The 22,462-nt window shown below is 46.7% G+C and overlaps 11 protein-coding genes across 11 annotated transcripts; 5 read left to right on the top strand and 6 right to left on the bottom strand.

Annotated features, from left to right (window-relative positions):
• Window positions 1–512: 512 nt before the first annotated feature.
• On the top strand, window positions 513–1,449 carry C7M61_002472 (25S rRNA (uracil2843-N3)-methyltransferase; the record flags this gene model as incomplete). The annotated part of the gene is made up of 2 exons (XM_024857845.1): window positions 513–1,405; window positions 1,446–1,449. 2 exons carry the CDS (start codon window positions 513–515, stop codon window positions 1,447–1,449), a joined length of 897 nt encoding a protein of 298 aa, XP_024713771.1.
• Window positions 1,450–1,499: 50 nt separating this feature from the next.
• Window positions 1,500–2,507, bottom strand: HST2 (histone deacetylase; the record flags this gene model as incomplete). The annotated part of the gene is made up of 1 exon (XM_024857844.1): window positions 1,500–2,507. One exon carries the CDS (start codon window positions 2,505–2,507, stop codon window positions 1,500–1,502), a length of 1,008 nt encoding a protein of 335 aa, XP_024713770.1.
• Window positions 2,508–2,798: 291 nt separating this feature from the next.
• C7M61_002470 (uncharacterized protein) lies at window positions 2,799–5,935 on the top strand (the record flags this gene model as incomplete). Its single annotated transcript, XM_024857843.1, has 2 exons — window positions 2,799–2,804; window positions 2,849–5,935. 2 exons carry the CDS (start codon window positions 2,799–2,801, stop codon window positions 5,933–5,935), a joined length of 3,093 nt encoding a protein of 1,030 aa, XP_024713769.1.
• A 41-nt stretch (window positions 5,936–5,976) lies between these two features.
• Window positions 5,977–6,987, bottom strand: C7M61_002469 (zinc-binding dehydrogenase; the record flags this gene model as incomplete). The annotated part of the gene is made up of 1 exon (XM_024857842.1): window positions 5,977–6,987. One exon carries the CDS (start codon window positions 6,985–6,987, stop codon window positions 5,977–5,979), a length of 1,011 nt encoding a protein of 336 aa, XP_024713768.1.
• Window positions 6,988–7,555: 568 nt separating this feature from the next.
• Window positions 7,556–8,503, bottom strand: URE2 (Ure2p; the record flags this gene model as incomplete). The annotated part of the gene is made up of 1 exon (XM_024857841.1): window positions 7,556–8,503. The coding sequence occupies one exon, from the start codon at window positions 8,501–8,503 to the stop codon at window positions 7,556–7,558; it is 948 nt and encodes a 315-aa protein (XP_024713767.1).
• Window positions 8,504–9,689: 1,186 nt separating this feature from the next.
• C7M61_002467 (putative amidotransferase) lies at window positions 9,690–10,553 on the top strand (the record flags this gene model as incomplete). Its single annotated transcript, XM_024857840.1, has 1 exon — window positions 9,690–10,553. One exon carries the CDS (start codon window positions 9,690–9,692, stop codon window positions 10,551–10,553), a length of 864 nt encoding a protein of 287 aa, XP_024713766.1.
• Window positions 10,554–10,659: 106 nt separating this feature from the next.
• On the bottom strand, window positions 10,660–13,908 carry C7M61_002466 (uncharacterized protein; the record flags this gene model as incomplete). The annotated part of the gene is made up of 1 exon (XM_024857839.1): window positions 10,660–13,908. The coding sequence occupies one exon, from the start codon at window positions 13,906–13,908 to the stop codon at window positions 10,660–10,662; it is 3,249 nt and encodes a 1,082-aa protein (XP_024713765.1).
• An 843-nt stretch (window positions 13,909–14,751) lies between these two features.
• On the bottom strand, window positions 14,752–15,174 carry C7M61_002465 (uncharacterized protein; the record flags this gene model as incomplete). The annotated part of the gene is made up of 1 exon (XM_024857838.1): window positions 14,752–15,174. The coding sequence occupies one exon, from the start codon at window positions 15,172–15,174 to the stop codon at window positions 14,752–14,754; it is 423 nt and encodes a 140-aa protein (XP_024713764.1).
• Window positions 15,175–15,774: 600 nt separating this feature from the next.
• Window positions 15,775–16,746, top strand: C7M61_002464 (U1 snRNP complex subunit; the record flags this gene model as incomplete). The annotated part of the gene is made up of 1 exon (XM_024857837.1): window positions 15,775–16,746. One exon carries the CDS (start codon window positions 15,775–15,777, stop codon window positions 16,744–16,746), a length of 972 nt encoding a protein of 323 aa, XP_024713763.1.
• Window positions 16,747–16,804: 58 nt separating this feature from the next.
• C7M61_002463 (uncharacterized protein) lies at window positions 16,805–19,243 on the bottom strand (the record flags this gene model as incomplete). Its single annotated transcript, XM_024857836.1, has 1 exon — window positions 16,805–19,243. The coding sequence occupies one exon, from the start codon at window positions 19,241–19,243 to the stop codon at window positions 16,805–16,807; it is 2,439 nt and encodes an 812-aa protein (XP_024713762.1).
• An 850-nt stretch (window positions 19,244–20,093) lies between these two features.
• PEX8 (Pex8p) lies at window positions 20,094–22,397 on the top strand (the record flags this gene model as incomplete). The annotated part of the gene is made up of 1 exon (XM_024857835.1): window positions 20,094–22,397. One exon carries the CDS (start codon window positions 20,094–20,096, stop codon window positions 22,395–22,397), a length of 2,304 nt encoding a protein of 767 aa, XP_024713761.1.
• Window positions 22,398–22,462: the final 65 nt, after the last annotated feature.

Here is a 22,462-nt window from a genome sequence, read left to right as displayed (position 1 = left end):
GAAGCCATAGTGGCCGAGCTGCAACTACAAACATCATGCTAGGCACAACGCTTGTAGTGAGCTCAAGACCGGCCCCTCACTCTGCAACCTGTCGACGGAGCTACTCTGTTCAAAGGCTCAAAGAGCACTGGGCAACTATACCAACATTCCCCACTCACATCTAGCATCTAACCACAATCGCTCAACCCCTTTCGGAGGACCAATTGCAACTAAACACGTCAAAACAACATGAATGGCCAGGACGAGTCCTGGTGAAGAAATGCCGGAAGGGAGATGCCCATCAAACTTGCTTCTCGAGCGCCGATCTGCTAGAGGCGTCACCACAGCAGTGAAAGAGCAACCTCTTGCGAGATTTAGCTCCAACACGGCGCTGGGCTTTTCCCCTAACACAGGTTGGTGTTGAGATAGAGAAAAAAAAAATCTAAGTGAGCGAGATGAGCGCCTTTTATAGTCGCGAGGCAGGACGGCCCATCCTCATCGCATTATTCAGTACTGAGCCCTAATCTGCAACCATGAATAGAAGAAGGGCCAATTACGCTGCCAAAGCAGAAGCCAAAGGATCGAAATCGCCTGATCCAGAACGATCATCTTCTAGTGCTAATCTTCCATTCGCCTCTGATTTTGCATTACATCCTGCCAAAGTTCTAGATCTCTTTTTAGAGAACTTCAAATATGTCCTAGCTGCAGATGATCTCCAAGACAATATTCAACGAGTCAAAAGTGACCTTTACAATCGTGATTACCTTGCTGCATTCGACTGTGATGATAAGAGGTTTGCCTATGTAGCGAGATGGTCTCCAGCTAGGGCTTTGGCTTACGCATCCCTCTTCTCATCTCTCGAGCCCCTTCGAAATCTCCTTGCTGACCCAAACAAGGAGACCAAAGCATTATGTATTGGAGGAGGTGCCGCATCGGAATTGGTTGCCTTGGGGTCAGTGTTTGCCTGTTTAAAGCGGCCCAATGCCGATACGCCTTCCAACTTGCATCTAGACGTCATTGATATTGCCGACTGGTCAAGAGTTGTCAAGAACTTGACCACACACATGCAATCCCAATGGTTCTACGACCACGAGAAGCTTAGCAGCAATTTTGTCCATGGTGACGTTCTCTCACAAGACGCTGCATCTCTTCGGCTTCCTGAGTTGGACTTTGTCACACTTCTTTTCACCACCAACGAGCTCTTTTGTGAAAAGAAAACCGAAACCATCAAATTTTTGCATTCTTTAAGCTCCGATTGTCATAAAGGTGCTTTACTTCTCATAGCCGAGAGTGCGGGCTCTTACTCACACATCACCGTGGGATCCAAAAAATTTCCTGTTCAATTTCTTGTGGACACCATACTAGCCGGCAAGCCTGGGCAGGATGATGGTGCCTGGGAAATTGTTGAGCAAAATGAAAGCTGCTGGTACAGAATCAACACGAATGAGGTGGAATATCCCATCAAGTTAGAAAACATGCGGTTCTTCTTCCGCTTGTATAGGAAAAAGTGAACGCTTCGTTTAAAGTGACAATTTGCCCAATTTTTTCTCGACTGCCTCCGTATCAGCGTCTTTATCCGATTTGGTCACATCGGGCTTTGTAGCTTCTTCCTTCGCAATCTCCTCGGCAACTTCATGAGCCTTTTCTTCAGCTGTTTCGGGTGTCTTCTCAGAAATTTCTGACTTAGCTTTCTCATAAAGTTCATCAAGCTCATCTCTCCAACCTAAAAGGTCAGCAATGAGTTCGGCTGCTGAGTCGCAATCGTCCTGTAAGACTATATCAGTCTTGCGCTTGGCGTACTTGAAGTCCCCGACGACTTCTTTGTTAATTAAGGCACGCAATGTCTTCTTGCCACACTCGCTCGGCAAATTGGCGAATGGCATCACGGTTAATGAGGTGCCGGCCACTATAGCTACCTCCACCTCATCAGCGTCGTCACGCCATGAATAGAAGAATCGTTCAGGGAGGCCTTCACCGAAGAAAGTGATGTCCGGCTTGATGTAACCCTTACACTTTGGGCAAAGTGGAATACCCTCATTCTTGGATTTATCGAAAATGAGCTTCTTCAATGTCTCACTTGACATCTCCTCTTTACAGTCGATGCAATGATTGTTTGCAAACGAACCATGAGCTTCAACCATAAACTTATCTTCGATTCCAGCGATTCTCTCCAACGTATCAATGTTTTGAGTGTAAACTCTCTTCAAAAGCTGCTTATCTTGGAAGAGCCTTACAAGATAGTGGAACTTGGAAGGGACGAATTTACCTGGGTAAAGCTCATCGCACAACGTATAGAACGCCTTTGGACTTTCTCTAAAGTAGTCAATATCGAAAACTGCCTCGGGGTAAGGAAGGTCTAGCTTCTGTAGATTCGAGTATAAGCCAGTCTTGGGGCTTCTAAAGTCGGGAATACCACATGATGTCGAGATTCCAGCGCCCAAAAAGAAGGTGACTTTCTTTTTCTTCTGCTGTATAGCCTCAATAAGCGGGGCTAGCTTCTTCTCGGGTGTCGGGGACGAGAAAAACATGAATGGTGGTGTTTCTTCTTTCTCCGATAAGGCCAAGGTCTTATGTGTCTGCACAGGAATCAGCAAAGTCCGAAAGCATAGATAAGGACAACGAGAGTGGGAGGTTAAGTGGCATTATTCAATGCATTGAAACTTGAATTGAACATAAACCTGAAATTCAATTACATCATTAAAAAACATATGGCAAGATCTGGAGATAGATCACCAGTAGCGGTGTTTTCATGCATACAATGTGTGGCCTTCGAAAGTCTTGCTGTGCTTCAATTTTCGTACTAGACTTGTCTTCCAGCAATGAAGGTATGTACAATTAATTTGAACCATGAATTTTAACTAACATCTAGCAAAGAATCACATCTTTGGATCTTCAGATCCTTACAGGTGAATTGCGAGAAACACTCTTGAACTACAGGTTGCAAAATATCTACAATGTAGCCAACTCGTCTAGACAGTACATCTTGAAGTTTGGTTTGCCTGATTCGAAGAGGAGTCTTGTTCTTGATTGTGGAAATAAGCTTCATTTGTCCGATTTTGAGAGACCAATTGCTCCAGCACCATCGAATTTCGTCACTAAGTTGAGAAAGCATTTGAAGAGTAGGAGGCTTTCGAACTTGAAGCAGCTCAGGAATGACAGAGTGCTTGTCTTTGAGTTCTCTGACGGTCAATTCTATCTTGTGCTTGAATTCTTCAGTGCTGGTAACATGTTGTTGTTGGACCACGATATGAAGATCTTGTCCCTTCAGAGACTCGTGACTAACACTGAAGCTGGTAACGATAAGTACGCTGTTAATGAAAGCTACAATATGTTCGACAGAAGTCTTTTTGACGACGAGCCAGCTGCATATGAAAAGACGACGTTTACTAGTGACATTGTCAAGGATTGGGCTGCTACTCACAAGGAGAAGCTCTTGAAAAACACCTCCGAGAAGAAAAAGAAGGTATTTTCAATTCACAAGCTCGCATTCGTCAATGCCAGTCACCTTTCAAGTGATCTTATTTTGAAGAGTCTTGCTGAGGTCGAAGTTCCTGCTACCAAGAGCTGTCTCGATGTAGTTCAGGATGAAGACCAATTGGATTTGGTGGTGAAGGCCCTCAATCTGACTGAAGATCGTTATGCTGATCTCCTTGGTAATATTGAAAATGAGAAGATTCGTGGTGTCATTGTGGAGAAGCAGAACCATTTGCATGACCCAAGCAACCCCGATTCTTTGGAATTTGTTTTTGAGGAGTTCCATCCATTTTTACCCTTCAAGGCCAACGAAAGTCAGTTCAAGTTCCTGGAAGTTGAGGGATATAATAAGACTCTTGACAAGTTCTTCACCACTCTTGAGTCCACGAAATATGCATTGAGAATCGAGCAGCAGAAGCAACATGCCCAGAAGAGACTTGATACTGCAAAGAATGAAAGAAACAGACAGATTGAGCTGTTACAATTACAGTCTGAGAGCAATGAGAAGAAGGGAAATACTATCATCTATCACGCCGACTTGGTAGAAGAATGCAAGCTGTCAATCCAGGACTTGCTTAACAAGCAGACAGATTGGGAGATTATTGAGAAACTCACCAAGATGGAGCAATCAAGAGGAAACAAGGCTGCTAATACGATCAAGCTTCCTCTCAATCTCAAGGACGGTAAGATTAAGTTGGCGTTGCCTGATCCTGACAATATTCCTGAGAATGAGTCAGAAGATAATGAGACCTCGGACTCCGATTCTGATGAAAGTTCAGAAAGTGAAGCTGACTCGAGCGATCTGGATTCTGATTCTGAGTCCGAATCCGACTCCGAATCCGATTCAGACTCCGACTCTGAATTTGAGGAGTCACAACCCTCGAGGAAGAAGAAAGTGCCAAAGGCAAAGACCAAGCCAACAATTCCCACGATCAATGTTGACATTGATCTCAGTTTGTCAGCTTTCGCCAATGCCCGTATCTATTTCGACTCCAAGAAGACGGCCGACTCGAAGCAAACGAAGGTCGAACAAAACACCCAGATTGCATTGAAGAATGCAGAGAAGAAGATCCAAAAGGATTTGGCCAAGAATCTCAAGAAAGAGACCGATGAACTCAAAGCCATTCGCCCAAAGTTCTGGTTCGAAAAGTTCTTTTGGTTTGTCACCAGTGATGGTTACTTGTGTTTGGCTGGCAGAGACGATTTGCAGACCGATATGATCTACTATAGACATTTTAGCGACAACGACATATATGTGTCCTCTGATGTCGAAGGGTCCCTCAAGGTCTTCATCAAGAACCCTTACAAGGGCAAACCGATCTCGCCATCTGCATTATTCCAAGCCGGTATCTTTGCATTGTCCACTTCTGCTGCTTGGAATGGTAAATCCAGCTCATCGGCTTGGTGGGTTCCAGGAGAGGGGATTTCTAAGAAAGATGTTGATGGTACATTGCTCGGCCCCGGTCGCCTAAACATAAAGGCCAAGAAAGACTACATGCCACCAGCCCAATTGGTTATGGGTTTCGGTCTTTATTGGCTTGTTGATGAAGAGACCAGTAAAAGGTACACCACTGCCAGAGTACTGAAGCAAGAAGAGCATGGCTTGCAGGCTGAAGTCAGCAACAAAAAGAAGGATCTCGAAAACTTGAATCTTGATGCAATTTTCGCCGAGAAGGAGAAAGAGGCTAAAACTGTTGAGGAGCCACAGGAAGAAGAGAATACTGAGGGCAGAGGTTCTCCCTCTCCAAGCGAACAGTCTGTCACTCAATCTAGTGTTGATGACAACGACGTGGAATCTACTAGAATCAATCTTCAAAAAGCGAATGTGCGTGGTAAGAAGGGAAAGATGAAGAAGATTTCTGCGAAGTATGCGGATCAAGACGAAGAGGAGAAGTTAATGAGAATGGAAGCACTTGGAACACTCAAACAGATTCAACAACGGGAGAAGCAGCAAGAAGAGGAAGCCAAACGCAGAGAGGAAAATGAGAAGAACAAATATGCTGATAAGAGTGCTGAGCGCTCCAGGGCCAAAGAAGCCAGACAGCTTAAGAAGTACCTCTCGGACGACGAAGAGGGTGTCGATGGAAACTACCTCGAGCAGCTTGACTCTATATTGCCTAGACCAGCCAAGAGTGATGAGATTGGAGCATATGTGCCTGTGTTTGCACCATGGTCTGCTCTTGCGAAGTTCAAGTATAAGGTTAAGATCCAACCTGGCTTTGGTAAGAAGGGTAAGTCTGTAACAGATGCCATTCTGTATTTTTCAAGCAGGAAGGTGGACTCTACAAAAGAAGACCCTGAGGTTGATTGGCCCGTGGAGCATGAGTTGATCAGAGGCGCCAAGGCTAATGACATTCTGGGTGTGTTCACTGTTGGAAAGGTGAAACTCATGTTGCCTGGTAGCTCCGGTAATGAGAAGGGTGGAAAAGGAGGCAAGGGCAGCGGCAAAGGTGCATCGAAGAAAGGAGGAAAAAAGAAATAGATTGCATAAAGCTTGTTAATACCCTATATAAAGCGTACATATCATGGAATAAGCACCATTCTTCCACTAACATCACCCTTCTTAAGCTTTTCAATGCACTCTGGGAGCTCCTTCAATGGGAAGGAGGTGACCTTGGGGTGGATCTTACCCTGTTTTACCAAATCGTAGCATTCAGTAATGTCGTTGCTAGTACCCCAGAAGGATCCCAACACACGAATTTCCCGCAAAGCCAAATCTCCCAAGTCAAACGACAAATGGGTGGCACCCAAACCCACAGGAATGATGGTGCCGTGTGATTTTATATACTTTTGACAGATGTCAAACGTCTTTTGGATTGCCACAAAATCAAGACACACATCGTAAGTACCCTGCTCTGTAGTTGCTGGAAGTTCAGTGAACACCTCGTCAGCACCAAATTGTTTGGCCAATTCAAGAGCACTCTTCTTGGTGTCAAGCACAGTGACATGGGCACCAAACAATTTGGCGATTTGCACACCAGTAGAGCCCAAACCACCAGCGCCAATGAAAAGTGCTTTTTTGGCTGGGGTCAAATTAGCCATTTTAATTGCGTGGTAGGGAGTCAACATGGCATCGGTGATGACAGCAGCAACAGCGGGATCAGACACTTCCTGAGGTACCTTGATCAAATTTCGAGGGTTTCTGACCAACAAATACTGCTGGTATCCACCATCGTTACCAAGTCCGAGCCACTCGGTTTTGAGACAGTCGTTGTCGTAACCCTGGCGACACATTGAGCAGACTCCACACGAATTGGGTCCAAAGGCGGCAACACGATCGCCTAATTCCAAGTGTTTGACATCTTCGCCTTTAGAAGCCACCAGACCAAAGATCTCGTGGCCCATGACGTAATTGTCGCCAGCGTCAAATCCGTCCAAAAGGTGTAAATCAGTGTGGCAGAGTCCAGCAGCCTCGATTTTAAGTAACACCTGGTTACTGGATGGCTGCTGAACGGGCAAGTTCTCGACCAAGCGAATGTTGCTGAGAGACTTGTCAAATTTAAATCCGTACTGCGTCTTTGGTATTGTCGCCATGGTTCGTGCTAGAATTCTTTTGGCTGACTGTTTGCAAATGTTCATATTTGGCCCCTACGCTGACTGGACCTCTGAATATATAATGGCATTCTTGCTGCCATGACACTATTAGCAATTGCCCCATGGGCCCCTCATTTCATATCGCCAGATCCTACCGGTCAGCATTGCATCAGTGTGTTTGCAGCCATCATGCAAGAGCCTGCTACACCACATTCAACAAACGATTCCAAGGGAATTTCAGACGCATAATTGAACTGAATGGCACCACATGAGTAGCCGAAAGCTCAACTTTAATGCTTAACTTAGAAGTATATTCGTATTGGTGGATACGTTCCCCCACAGTTCGCCTCACTCAATACCGAGCCGCAGTATCACCTTATCCTAATCACTCCACACTACAGTCATTGAGAACGGAAATTTAACTGATTCCGCCGGCCTCGGCGTGCCCTCGGCATCAGCCTACATGCACCAAATGTCATACTTAAGATATAGATTATTACCGTAGCTTCGTATCGGGTCACCGTGTGCAGCGCTTGCCTCGAGACTCATACGAGCAAGCCCAAATTCTCTAGTCTCCACGCAACGCACGAATAACGGCTGGTCGCCTCATCATGTACTTTGTCCACTTGTACACCTCGGGGAACTCTACCTTAAGGTTGATGCCAATCCGGTCGACAACATTGTTCCATGGCACAAAGGACAAGTCTGCCACTGTAGCACGGTCGCCCACAAGCCAGACGGGGTAGTCGAAGTATCTCGACAGACTCAAAGGCGTAGTTCCCGCAGAGTATGCGGCAGCGTTTTCTCTGTCCAAGTCCATGATAAGCGCCTCTCTTCTTTCTGCCAAGGCCATCTCAATGACTCCGTAAACTCTCCTCACCTCGTCGGTGTACCGTTCCACGGCAGAGGGCACCGGACAAGAGTGGAAGTATCTGAAGTGCAACGCCTGGCCGATCATGGGAGCGTGGCCCGACGTCTGGAAAAACAACCACAGGGCAATCTGTGACTGTTCAATGAGATTGTCCGACCAGAGCGGACACTCACCATTGTCCTTCAAATATTTGGATACCAAGTAAAGAATGATGGCGCCCAGCTCCCAGATGGATGTATTTTCGTTGTTGTGGTCGATGAGAGCAGGCACACGGGCGTTGGGATTTATAGAGACGAACTCGGGGGCTCTTTGCTCTCCCAGGTTGAAGTCCAAGAAGATCGTGTTGAAGGGCGAATTAAGCTCCAGTAATATTATTGCCACCTTGAAACCGTTTGGCGCTGATCTGTGGGAGAATAATGTGTAGCCTTCGGAGGGCTGGTTGGCGAAGAACTGGCTGATTCTCGACTGGGTCGCCTGGTTGTTTGCAGCCTCGTTATGGAGCTGCTGCTGTAATAAATTGAGGTTGACAGCATTCTGCTGCTGGTCTGAGAGCGATACCAGCTTCAAGCCGGCGCTCAAGTGTGAAATGGTGCCGCCGTTACCGGCGCCTTGATTATGCTGCATTTCTTCCTGGTTACCGTCCATGCCGGTTGTTGTGATTTTACAAGTCAAAGGAAGAGCTCACTGGGATCTGTAGATAACTCGAGTACCCGACGCTCTAAGGGTTGTATAGATTAACTGTTTGTATTGGCTTGGGTTGTTCAACGTTTGGCTGGTGCACCAGAGGTGAGAAGGAAAACCGCGCTGGACCGGACTGACGATGAATGCTTGGGGTATGTGGGATAGGGGAACCTATTTCCAGTGTTGAATTTCCGAAATTGAAACTGGTATACTTCTTCCGAATAGAACGAGGTTTAGGCTTTTGAGGTCTCGGAATCTGCAGAGTTACCTTTGTTGTAGTGTGGGGCCTCGGCAGCAGAGAGTCAGGGCTTCTGATTGAGACCCACACGGTACTCACGAGGCTGGTTTTCTGTATAAGCGATACACTTCGTACCAGCTTCACTACGAGAAACTACGAGAGCATTTTTACAGCCTTTGCGTTATCCATTTGATGATGGCAACTACCCCAGCAAGCAATTCTTCCGACTCACGGCCGAACGGTGTGGCTGTGGCGGCTTAATAAATCCACGGATGTCGACCAATCGATCTCTAGACATTGCCAAGCTATGAATTGTAGTCTTTTCATATCTGAAATAAGCACAGATTCTAATTACTCGCTTATTCGTAGTTATGACGTAAGTCCGTGCAACCGCATTTCGCAGCCACTCTACACTAACAGGGATCAATTTAGAATGTGTTTCAAATACCGCAGATAAAAAAGAACATTATGCGGAGAATATACAAAACCTCTTAAGAAATCCTTGTGATCACAAGACCAACGCATACATTTCAGAAGCTAAGAATTCACCATTGGCCCCACGGAACCCCCTCCCCCTGTTTTCCATTTATGCCATTGTCTGCATCGCTTTCGCAGCCATCCTCACGGAAATTGTATCATCGCACCCAACAAAACGAAAAACATCACAAAAAAGTTATTTCAGAATTTCGTGAATTTGATAAAATCAATTTTTTGAATCACTATAATCCGTCTGTATCTTTTGCCAAGTTTCACTTCACCATTATTTTCTAGCATCCCTACGGTGTTGACGAAGTATGAATCGTGGCCCTGCAGGACAAAAACAAAACATTTGCACTCCCGTATCACATCCCAAACGCACTATCCCAAGTGGTAACCGATCCTCGTCCCTAATCCAAGCACACACCTTAATTAATGGAACCGCACATTGCTGTGCTTGTGTTGGATACTCCAATCGAGTCCATCACGGACGAGTTTGGTGACTTTGGCGATAACGCGGTAGAGCTCCTCAAGGCATCTAAAGTTCCGCTCAAGAAGTACCAGATTGCCTATGACCTCGCCGACCCACTGCAACAAACCGTGACTGATCTGAACTTCTCCGACCTACTGGACGGTATCGACCAGGGCTTGATCAAGGGCTTGGTGTTATCTGGGTCACGCTCAGACTCCTTCAATAACGAGAACCCTTGGATCCAACTGACGGATAAGTTCCTTAAGTCGATAATTACCAACCGCCCAGGGTTCCCCATGGTCGGCCTTTGCTTCGGCCACCAGATTTTGGCTAAAAACTTGGGCTGCAAGGTCAACAGAAACACGACTGAGAACGGCTGGGAGTGTGGCATCACCACCATCGCCTTGAACAAAAGCATTCTTTCTGTGGAAAAGTCGCCCTTTGCTGACACTTTGGAGACGGAAGATGGTAACGTGCTCGATCATATCAATTTGGTTGAGTTCCACAGAGATGTTGTTTACGGCTTACCTCCTACTTCCACATCAAACTCGTTGTTGTCCCAGACCAACTTCCAGTCGATTGGCAGCACAAACAAGTGCTCCATTCAGGGTCTTGTCACGGAGTCAGGTCCGGTCAAGATTCTCACGTTTCAAGGCCACCCTGAGTTCTCCACTCCTGAAACCTTGAAACTCTTGCAGCTTACCCACGAAATTGGGAAGATTGACAAGGCGACCTTCGACCGCCTGAGCTATAAGACCAATAATTTGATCAATCACGGTACTGTTGTCGCCAATGTGATCCTCAAATTCTTGGAAACTCACAGCTGATTACGTTCCTTACCTACTTTATAGAAACCTACATGTGATTTATCCGTCGTTTGCCTCTATTTTCCAATAAAGACATCAATATTCATTCCGGTACATTCCAGTACGTCTATTCGTCAAAGAGATTACGTTTCGGTGTAACGATTGACAATCCCTGTAATTTCCCTCCCTGGCCACTAGAGAACTTGTGACCATTAGTTTCCTTCGAACTCAGATCGCTTCTTTCGCGGCGACTCAACTTGTCGTTGATGAGACTAAGTTTTTCGAGCTTGAACTCAAGCGTTTTGATTTTATCGTTGGCAATCTTGAGTTCGACATTCTGCGATGAGGTGAGCTTCGTGATCATTTCTCTAAGCTCATCTCTTTGAGTCCTCAAAGACATGATTTCTGCTCTATCCGAGTCCTTATCAAGAAGTGACTCGCGGCGGGCGCTGAGATCTTCTGAGGAATACCAACTCGATGCGTGATCCCCTTTACTTTGGTTATTCAACTGTGATTGAAGCTCGTGGTTCTTTCTCAACAACTCGTTGTAGTTTTCCAACAAGTTGTCGTCACCTCTCTCACTATTACTTCTCTGAGCCTCGTCAAGCTTGTCTTGCAACTGATTCACGAGATCATTCTTAGCCAACAACTGCTTATAGAGTTCATTTTTCTCATAGTCCAACTTCAATGCGCTAGGTGTTTGCCCATGTTCAGCTAAGATTGCATGTTCCTCACTGATGAAACGAAGTCTTCTTTCGCTGTTCAACTTTTCTTGCAAGAGTGCAATCTGTCTTGATTTCTCGCGGCACTCATACTCCAAATCTTTATTCGTCAACTCATTATCGTGCTCTTGGTCACCACCTCTCCATCTCAATTGATTTTCAAGGGCGAGTTCACGCTTTATCAGACTTGCAAGCTCACTAGCCACCAATTGTAACTCATTCTGCAAATCATTGTTACAGGTCATGATAGCCAATTCCTCCTTTGTGAAATGAAGTGGTCTCTTGGTAGGAGCCACATCCTTGATGGAGGAGATAGATGAAACGCTCCTGTGCTTCAGCGGAGACTCATTGTCCACGGACTTCGAGCCACTCCTCGACAATCTCTTGATAAAGTTCTTAGATTTGCTGGAAATAGAGGAGTTTCTTGATTTCCTCTTCTCCTTGATTTCAGAGTCTGCTGATGAGGGTACCCTGCGATCTTCGGCTAAGCCTAGTTGAGCATGTCTTTCCATGTGCATATCAGACCCAGACCTAGACAAAAATCCGGATGAGCCTGAACGAGCGAGAATATCTTCGCTTCTGGTATCGTTGGAAGAGACATAGTCTGAAGATTGAGCATGGTAGCTTTCACTGCCTGACTGATTCTCGAAAATCACATCGCTGCCGACTCTCGTGGGGGAGGATGCGGGAGCGGAGTCTGCTGGCTTTGGTGGCACTGCAGGTTTCTCTTCGTTGAGTGAGTTCTGATCAAATGTTGTATCATCATCCAAGTGAGCGCTTCTTGCAGTTTCCTCAGGTGAAAAGCCCTTGTCGGCCTTGGAGTAGTCATGCGAATAAATAGATATCTTGCTGGAGTTGGGGTAATTCTTATCGTGGTGATCGAAATCTGACGACTCCTTTGAGTTAGATTCCAGGCTGAATGTAGCTTGAGAGTTGCTCGAAGGTGAGCGAAAGTTGTTGAAAGCGGTGTTGGCAACCAAGCTTTTCATCTTGATAACCTTGCGTTTCTGGGTGTTCGGCGTGACTGCTTCTGTAGTAACAGAATCATTTGCAGCCTCTCTTTCGGCATTGTTAGTTGGGGAGATGGTCGAAGGATCTTCCACCTTTTCAGTATCCGTCTTACCAGCATTTTTGATTGGGGAGAACTCTGATGCAGTGGTAAAGACATCGGGCTCTGATGCAGAGGAGCCCAAAGCCTGGAACTTTTGGGCGCTTTGCCTGTTGAAATCAGACACCTCGTGGTCATCAAGGTCAAAGTTCAGCTTCTTTGAGGTACGGTCGCGTGCTGTGTCCATGTTGAACGTTGGGGAGTCACGGTCTTCAAACACTGTCTCGGGCGATCCTTGAGTCTCTTTTTTGAACAAATCTAGCTTGCGAACACGCATGGAGTTGGACTTCTTCACGGTAGACTTTCGGGAAACCTGCGGGCTCGTAGCATCGTTCTCAAACTTGTAGACAATATCTTCCTCGTCCTCCGGAAGCTTGTTGAGGTCGACTTCAGCCAGGCGGGGATCAAGCGATTGTGATGTCTCCGGTGCTTCTTCCTTCTCGTCCTCTTCTTTGACAACATTCATAAAAGACTCGTTAGACTGAGCAGCGTGGGGAGACATACCATTGTAACGAGCGTTGGGGCCCATAGGGCGACCCATTGGTGGTCCTTGTTGCATGCCGTGGGGTGGGCCCACTCCTTGAGGCATACCTTGGTGCATGCCTTGATGCATACCCTGGGGCATGTGGCCGTTGTGAGCATATGGGCCAGGTGGATGGTAACCGTTGGGACCAGGTCCACGAGGAGATGGGAAAGGTCCGCCGCCCTGAGTAAGCGATTGTGAGCGAATGGCCTGGGGCAGCAAGCCCTGAGGAGCCAGGTTCAACATGACGTTGCTGTTAAGCGAGTTTGTCCGCATGTTTGGTGGCATCTGGCGGCCTGGAGGCGGCCTGGGACCGGGACCGGGACGCATCGACATGGCTCTAGGCCCCTGATTTGGGTACATGGGCCTGCCCATGGGTCCCTGAGCAGCACCCATAGACATGGCACGGGGATCGCTCATCATGCCCATGGACATGGCTCTGCCATCTGGGGTCATCAGGGTCATGGAGTTGTTGCCCGCTAGCGACATTGCGCGGGCGCCCTGGGCCATTTCCATTTTCTTCTTGTGGTTCATGTACTTTCTGTACTGGATGTTGTTTTGGGAGTCCTGTTTCCCACCGGCGTTTAGCACCGGGATGATCGGGGTCAGGTCTGCTGTGCGGGACAGAATGCTGTAGCGGGAGTTATTGTCGCGTAGGTGTTTGATATCGTTGAAGGTGACGGTGTTTCCGGAGACGTCGCCGATGTCGTAACCAGCATCGTCGTCAAAGAAGGCCTCTTTCTTCTTGAAAAAACGGCCCATCAGCATCGACAGCGCCATCAGGCCCTTGCGGGACGCGTTGTCGAATTGGGCCCGCTGGTTCACCGGCGTGATAAGATCGTGGTTAGAAAGGCTCTGTTGGGGCTGGTAGTGGCCATAAGGGCCCTGTGTTGTAGGGAGGTGGGCAGGCATGTTTCGACCTTGCAGTCTTCCGGAAGCGGCGAAACCACTTAGCGTGTTGATGTCTTGTTCGCCCGCTAGGAGCTGCAGTCTGAGCTGACCCTTTTTTGTAGACGCCTCCATGGGTGTGGTTGTAGCAAGAAAGAGCGGCTGGGTGCAATTTTTATTTTGGCTTATTTCGCAGCAGGGTGTAGGACCAGAGACACAGGGCTACAGGTGGGTGGAACAGTCCAGGAACGTGTTCCCGGTGGCCGACACGGCAGCCAAAAGTTCCCAAAGCTCTACCAATTACTTATACAGTTTCGTTTGTTTTTTCCGTTTGACAATTTTTTTTTTTGTCTTCACCTCATGTCAAGCTGTGTCGCCAAGAAGGGGCCTGGAATCGCCATTGTGTGGTGACAGCGCGAAGCCCAGCGGCGGTGGCCCGTGGAAGCCTTTGTTTGGGCCCAGCCGGCCCAGTTTGCACTGTCAACGGGGCGCCTCGAACGTCCACAAGGCCACATTCCTGGCTGCGAAAAACCAATGCAGCATTGGAAAGGGAAAAATTCGCCCGCACCCCCCAGGAACCAGGAACACGCGGCGGTGGACAGGGCTGCCGGACCGTGCGGGTTTTCCCTGGCCGAGCTTCTCTGGCGCGAGAAACAGGGCTGGTACGATTCCTTCGCATTTGCTGAGGCTCGTTTGTTTCGCTCGCCTAGGGGCCAAATTGGCCTGCGCTTGCTTTCCTCGGACCCACTCGCGCCTCCGATCCGACCTTGACTCTGCTCAGGCCCTGGTCTTGCCAGAGTGGATGTAAACGATAAGGAAGCACCACAAAAGCAATTGCTACCTTTCCCCTGGCAAATTACTTGAAGTCTTGCCTGCTTGCAATCAGTAGATTGCTGATATCTGGCCGACTGGGGCCGATGCTGGCTGGTCGAGGCACAATCCTTACTTTAGCCGCGGTGGTCCAGCAACTAAACCAACTCACCTCAGATCCTGGTCAACAACAATCCCCACAATCTTATACCTCTTCTTGAAGAATTCGCCCCACTTGTCCACTACGCCATTCTGCTTCTCGGTCAAATCCCCCGTGTACCACGTATTCTCGGGCTCATCCTTCAATATCTCGTTTGGACCAAGCTGGAGCTTGTTGGTGCCCAATTGGCGACTGGCGTCTCGGCCAACCAAGCGATTGTACGCTTTGCCCGGGCCGTAGCTTTTTTGGTTGTGTGTTACGTCGTAGATCATGCCCCGAATCGCCACGTAGAGCTCTGGCTTGTCTACTCCGTTGTACTGCGAGAGCTGGCCTCTGCTGAACATAGGAAGTGTAAGAACATCGACTGCAGCGTTGTATTTCTGGAATTCGTTGAGCTCGGGTTCCTGGGTCTGCTCCTGGGCCGAAGACATGGCGGGTTGGATCTGTGGAGGGTGTAGCTACTTGTTCTAAAAGTGTGCAGGGTTGAGGTCGGGAGCCATAGAGAGGCAAGAACAATAGGAGGGTGGATTGTGGAGCCGAAGGGGGTGACCTGAATATTTGATTTGATTGAATCGAAGTCTGAAGGTCTACATGAGTTTAAAGTTCTTGGTGGTTGGATATTGTGGAAGCTGGGTGGCTTGTGTGAAAATCTCTCGCATGGACTTATCGGACTTATCACACTTTTCACTGGTGTCCAATTTTCGATTGTGTGTGTTGTTCCGTCAGCTTTGGTATTGGCAATTTGACAACATAAACTCCCAGATTGATGACATAAACCTAGTCCAATTCTTGATGTGATTGACAAGTGAGTGCTAAGAGGACTGTTTCGCAGCCAACACGATGATACCCTCGTCAGTCAACTCTTCCCTAAAAAAAGAAAGGTTTGAAGTCTTCAAAACTTTGCCTCCCCTCACCTAATTACCACTTTCTTCTAATCCACCTTTCACCTCGATTCTGTGAAAAGCTTTCATCCAACCCAGCCATCTGTCCTGCCTACTTCGCACATCTAACATCAAGCTGAGTTCATCACCATGCTGTTGCAAGCAGACAGCGAGAGGTATCCCCGCAAGATCCAAAAGCTATTCGCTCCTAGACTACCGTTTCCGTGGAAGAAGCCTATAGATCATCCGCCAGAAAAACGCAGAACTACACCCATCACGCCGATCTCACTGTGGAGAGAAGAGATCGAGAAGTACAAGGCTGACCACCCACCGCAAGCAAAGGAAGAAGAGCAGAAGATTTCCAAGAAGCAACTTCATGACGAATCACAAAGAAGACAGCTGGAAGCCTGGGAAGATACGGAGCTGTTCGAGCAGAATGAGTTCATCAAAGACCCATATAGAACGGTCTTCATTGCACGCCTTCTATATTCCTTAACAGAGCTCGACATATCCAAGTTATTCAACAAGTTTGGCGGCATTGAGTCAATTCGTGTGATAAGAGATACAAATACTGGTCTTTCACGAGGCTACGGCTTTATAGTGTTCGAACGTGAGCAGGACGCTAAAAACTGTATTAAAGAATTAGCTCCCACTGGACTACCCCTTGAAAAACAGCCATCCGAGGTCAAACCTCGAAAAATTTTGGTTGACATGGAACGTGGCCGGACTGTCAGAAACTGGCGTCCTCGGCGTCTTGGTGGTGGATTAGGTGGACGTCATTACACACTGTTGACTGCCCTGCTGTCGAGAGATGCCTCAGCAGCCGCCTCTGGAAGAAGAACAAATCTTTCGTCCAATCCTTATCAACAATCGCTGTCCCTGAGCTACGGCAAATTCAACAAAAGGCCTCCATCGGACCGTCTTGGTGGTCCAGCCAAAAGATTCGCTCCTTCATCGGGTGCCCCAGCACCAGCTTATGGCAGCATCGCATCCACAACTGCTAGCAGAACTCCTCAGTCAATCAGGGACAAATACGCTAAATATCTGAAGCCCGGCGATGGTGCTTCTAGCAGAGACTCCGGCTCTGATTCGAGATCTATTCGTTCGATACGACGTGGATAACTTGATGATGCGTCTAATGTATATAATGCTAATTAAAGGCAGTGCCTTGTCTATTTCGTTAATGATCGTCTCTGTTTGTTTTCTTGATCCATTCGTCCAACATCAGGAACATTTCTACCACTTTCTCACGAAGGTCCCTTTTGTCCAGGCTAAGTCTGACTTCGATGTCGCCAATGAGACCGTTCAAATTCTTCAACGTTTGCTGCATTGTATCCTTCATCTCATGAAGTTTGGAGGTGACATTGGCTTCCAGAGCCTTTATCTTATTCATAAGTGATTTCTCGATGTAGCAACACTGTTGGAGAATGTAAGGGCTGAGTGTGATTTCGTCCAATGGGAATTCCAGAATAATTTGATCACACTGTTTGAAGTTGTTGCGGCCAATTTCATTACGGAGTCTCAAATTGAGAAGAATCATCTCACGTTGGTCTCCAAGCTCATCGTGGTTGACTGAGTCAAGAAGCCTTCCGGCCTCTTCAAAAGCACCCTTGTTCATCAAACGTCTCGCGAGGAAAATTTTATCACTGGTGTTTAATTCTGGTTCAATGCGCTTGACAAACTGTTTGAGCTGTTCACGCGTAGGATTGCTCAAGGTTTCGTGAAGAATTTGGAGCCTGGGCTTGCACGAAGTCATACGCATTTGATTCAAGCTGTCCAAGATGCCAATTCTGTAGTGGTGCTTCAGCTTTCTCAAGGTGTTTTCGAGTAAATGGAAGTCAGGCTTGACGCCCTTGCGAAGAACATCTCTGAAGCCTTTGTTCACTCTGAAGGTGACTTGTTGCTTGTCCTTCGCTTTAAGTTTGTTCAACAAAGTGTGCTTGATGGAACTCCATTCCGGTGAGTCGTATTTTCTGTCATTTTTCAAGTCATCTCTTTGAAGCGCATATGGAGTAATATTGGACTCCACCTTGGCGATACGACATGCCATCAAAATGCGTTTTTTGGTACCAAGATCAAGGGTATTCTCTGGCTTCTGTAGCCAAGCATGCAAGCCATGGTACATATCTGCGCCCAGATATGGGTATGCTCTGACGAATGCATCGAATAGGTACTTGACGTAGTGAGGCCTGAATTCTGTAGAGTTGGCGAGAGAGTTGCTCATTAGTGAGAAAAGGGGCATGAACTTTCTCTCTGAGATGTAATGTTGAATGATTACATCGTATGCAAATTTGGATGGCTCGATTCCATCCTTCTTCATCTCTTCGACAATGAAGTGAATCATGCTGGTGTGGGCGTGTCTTGCAAGGAATGCAACGGTTGACTCGTAGTAGATAGACAACGCCGATCTGTTGTATGCAATGGAATTTCTAATCAGAAGAATCTGACTTATGTCTTCTTGATTCAACTGCTTCTTCTGGTCGGTGTTTCTGCTCTGGATTTCCGAGTGAGTCTTCACCATTGATATGAGATAATGGTTGTTGTAGCCTAGCTTACTGATAACCTTTGATAAGCCATTGACCTCTTCATCCAGACCGAACTTGAGATAGTGCTTGAGCACTAGGGCAGTGGTTGTGACATCAGGTGGGGAGCAGTTCGAAGACTTGAGCCATAATTGGAAGAGTTGATCGATGTTCTCAAACACCGCTCCCACCTTGATGAGATTGGCCATTGTCGTGGAGAGAAGATGGCTTTCGAGGGGCTTGCCCATTTGAAGGATGCTCTGGAAGAGGGACTTTGCAAATTGGACATCATAGCTCACCACGAACGAGTTTACAGCATAACTGAGCGTCATACTGTTGTAAGCTGGCTTTTGCAAATAAGCATAAAGAAGCAGCTGAAGTGTGTCTGCGTCATCCATGTGGTAACATAGCCAGATGCCATTTTCGAGGCTCTTCAGCGAACAATTGTGCGGATTCTTATTCTTGATAGATTGGAATGCCTCATAAAACTTAGGAATCTGAGGATATACTTCACCGAACTGTGCAGCCGCTTTGAGGTTGTTCTTTCCAATATACCAAGGGGTCTCGATATCCGCCTTGTATATGGGGTCCTGGTCTTCACCTATACCGTATGCATCTTTTCTGATGTTCTCCACCATATCATCTAAAACGTCTGCCGGAAGTGTCAGGCCCTTCTTTCTGTACTCTTGTATTAGCACATTCATCTCCTTGAACATGCCTTTCTGGAACAAGCTGATCATCTTGAGCTTCATACTTTCCTTCTCGTTTTCTTGCTGTTCCACCTCGTGCCTTTTCAGGACACCGTACGGGGTGTATAGCGCAGCTGGATGTAGCTTCGTTAGTCTCGTGGAGATCTGCTTAGTCTGGTGTGACTTGCAAGAAGCACCTGGTTCTGCCAAAGCACTCACGAGCCTTGAACCAAAATCCTTCGAAGTCTCTTTTAGCCAAAAAGTGCACAGGGCATTTTGGAGTTGGATATTCGTGCAAAATGGGTGTCTGGTAGCTCTGAAGGTGGGCCTTCGAGCCGGATGTCGATAGTGACGCAAGTTCCAAACCAAGTTATGGAACGAGCGTACCAAAGGAAATTCTCTTTTCATTTAGGAAATTAAAAGAGCTCGCGTCTATGTACAAATCTATGTGGTTGGCTCAGTACATAGAAATTTTATGATGTGATTTCTTCAGGCAGGTCGAAAAAGTCGCGGGCCATTGGATAGATTTGGCTGCGACATTTGGTATCATCGATAGCACACATGATGTCAATTTGACTTTGTGGAAGAATATTGACAAATCGAATGGGTTTAGGTTAGAGTTTTGAAGAAGTCATTGCTTTCCATCTAGGACATTTTGTGAGGGTGAAAAGGTGAAATCAAGCGCACTAAACTCGTTCTCCGAGATATCGAGGAAGCATGTACATGCTGATCATATCTGGCGAATCTCTTGCATTTCTGTAGTAAAAATCAAAGTATGGTTCTAATTCTCCCGCTATGAAATGACGCCAACACTATATATGTCCAGACCCCGCCTATAACAAGGGCTAGTTTTCCAATCAAGTGGAGTTACCATCTAAAAACGTGACTTTAGGCGACAGATCTTGAAGTTGAAAAAGTACCGTTTTTTGAAATCGTAAAATCGCTTTATCAGTGGTCTTGGTATCCTGTTCTCTGACAAGCGCTATCTACGGACATACCGTGTGCACTGGTTGCGAAAAAGTCTTTCACGAGCCGTATTCGTTTAAACAAGAACTCAAGATTTACAAGCGGATAATGAAAATCACCCATTCAAGACTTGAAAATTGTTCGATTCTCTCATTTATCTTATATCATTGAAATCACGGAGACTTTTCCGAAATCCGCCCTAAAATCTCGCCTCCAGCTTGTACCCCCGCCTTTCCTCTGTGCACCACATAAACCTCGGCCCCAGATCTTTCAACTCACTACTCCTCCGTTAATGCCACCAAAAACAAGCTACAAGCAATACGTGGACTCGGGACTTGTTCTGCAGACATATGACTCCGTTGGAAAAGGTCCTCTGGACTTGGATTATTTGATCCACACCCTCAGACATCCTACCCCAGATACCTCGGTGCAAAAGGTGTTGGGGTATATGTACCATTACTTGCCATTTGTGAAGCATGAACATAACTTGAGACTCGTGTTTTCTAGTTTTTTGAATAACCAAGTCTGTTTCTCGGCTCAGCCGCCTCTGTTCGAGGAGAACTACTTAATCATTGAGGTTTTCAAATTGATCACAGACAAGAAGCTCAAGATCTCCCAGCCTACGCTTCCGATCAAGACATTCTACGAGGTTATTGGAAAGGAGCTTCAGAGTTTTGTGGCGTTCAACCCGCCTCTGAACTCGTGGAAGGTGTTGCCCATAATCTCGGGTATACTCTTGTCGAACGAGGTGAGAGATCACTTATACACATCGGTCAACATGCTCCAATATAAGTGGTTCTTTAACGAGTGGGACAACGACATGGACGCCTTGTTCAAGCGTGCTTTTGCCTACTCAATCTCGCCAGTCAACTCCCTTGATATCGTCAATTTATCCCTCCTAAGCCTTGCATTGAAATACCATAGACACGAGAGACTTGAGGACTACGTGGGACGCATTGAACCAGGACTACTTATAAATGGTTTGGTTGACCTTATTTTTGCTAGAGGAACTCACTCCGCCTACATCTACACCAAGTTTGGTGAAATTGACCCGAAGGATCCTGGCTCTGAGCAAGTTATTGCTTCTTCCGTCAGCCAAAAGCCTGTTGTCAAACATCTCAACAGACTTTCTTTTATTTTGGAGTCTCTACTTGCTGAACTCCCACACACACAGCCCGCTTTCGAACTTATCTTGACGGTTTCTGAGAAAATCAAGATCTTCTACCGTGACTTGAATCACTTTATTCAGCGCAACCGAAAGCTCAACCACGACCCTAGTATCACAGCGAATGAAAGCTTCTATCAAGCTTTCTGGTTTTTGATGAAGGGTCTTTTGTTCGCAGAGGTGATCATTTTCCAAGGTATATTGACAAGGTTTTTGGCGGCAAAGAATCATAATGTCGGATTCTTCGCTCAGCTATTCAAATCATCAAAGATCTTGGGTGACATTGAACGTGAGTACCACCAAATCTGCTTGCAGGTCACTCAATCCCTTTACTACACCAACTTTATCTTAATGTCTGTTGGTCAAGGTGGCTTTGATGGCTACAATTTTGTTTACTATTTATCGATTGAGATTCTCCTTCACAACAGCCGGCCTTTTGAACTCGAGAATATCACGAAACACTTGATTGGCAACTATCAGGAAATTAATTTGCATCCTGATGCCCTCAACGCTGACTACGTTGCTAGATGCAAAGCTCTCTATGTCTGTGGTCTTTGGGAGAACTATCTCCAACAACTGAGTAAGAAGAATCCTGAGTTTGTGAATTTCATTTTCGAAGTGGCATTTTCAATTGTTGGACAGCCAAACATTGAGGATCATGGTTTCATTGAGGCTGTTCACTCAGTACTCTTGGTGTACTTTTCGACGATGGAGAATACTGATAAAAATCTCGGCAAAGTGTTGCAATACTTTGAGCTTTTGGTGAACCAATTCCCACGTGTGCTCTCCGCCAACCAATTGAGTGTTGCAGTCGAGACTTTGGGAAAGAAAATCTTGTCTAATCCCGTCAGATATGCCCGTGATGCTCAATATAAGAACTCTGCTGACGAATTTTTGGAGTTTGTCTATCACAAATGTTCGCTGACTCGTCCAGGACTTCCTGTCAGAAGACCCAATAACCAGACGTTCTCGTCGGCTCAACCAGTAACAGAGATTGATGCCTCTTCGACCCTATCTCAAATTGGCAAGGAAGACCGCGATAAAGAGGACCTTGTGAAGAGAAATAAGAGAAAGAAGCCAAAGGATCTCCCAAATCTCAAGCTTGGCTTGATGGCCCAAGGATCTTCTGGTCAGGAATACTTCGAGAACAGACTGGAGCCTGAAACTTCGCGAGAGGCCATCATTTTGGCATTCCTCAACATTATTCCATACCTCCCAATCAGCCTTTTTGTACCATGGCTCGATCGGATTTGGGCGCTAATCAAGGCCAGTGGAAAGGAAGAAAGGCCGTTCTTGACTGAGAGGCTCTGGAAGGTGATCAGCGAGAACCTTGACCTCAACAGGTGCGAGATCGCTTACGAATGGTGGTACGAGACCAGAGGTGCCGTGGAGCAGAACATCACGGTCAAGCTCTCCCAAGTCAAACTTTAATTTAAATAGGTTCTAGAAGCTTGTTGTATTTTGGTGTAGTAGAGATGGTGATGCTCGAGTGCATA

The sequence above is a fragment of the Candidozyma pseudohaemuli genome, assembly GCF_003013735.1.
Source record: "Candidozyma pseudohaemuli strain B12108 chromosome Unknown scaffold00005, whole genome shotgun sequence".
Taxonomy (NCBI): domain Eukaryota; kingdom Fungi; phylum Ascomycota; class Pichiomycetes; order Serinales; family Metschnikowiaceae; genus Candidozyma; species Candidozyma pseudohaemuli.
This window is presented reverse-complemented; position numbering and strand designations above follow the sequence as displayed.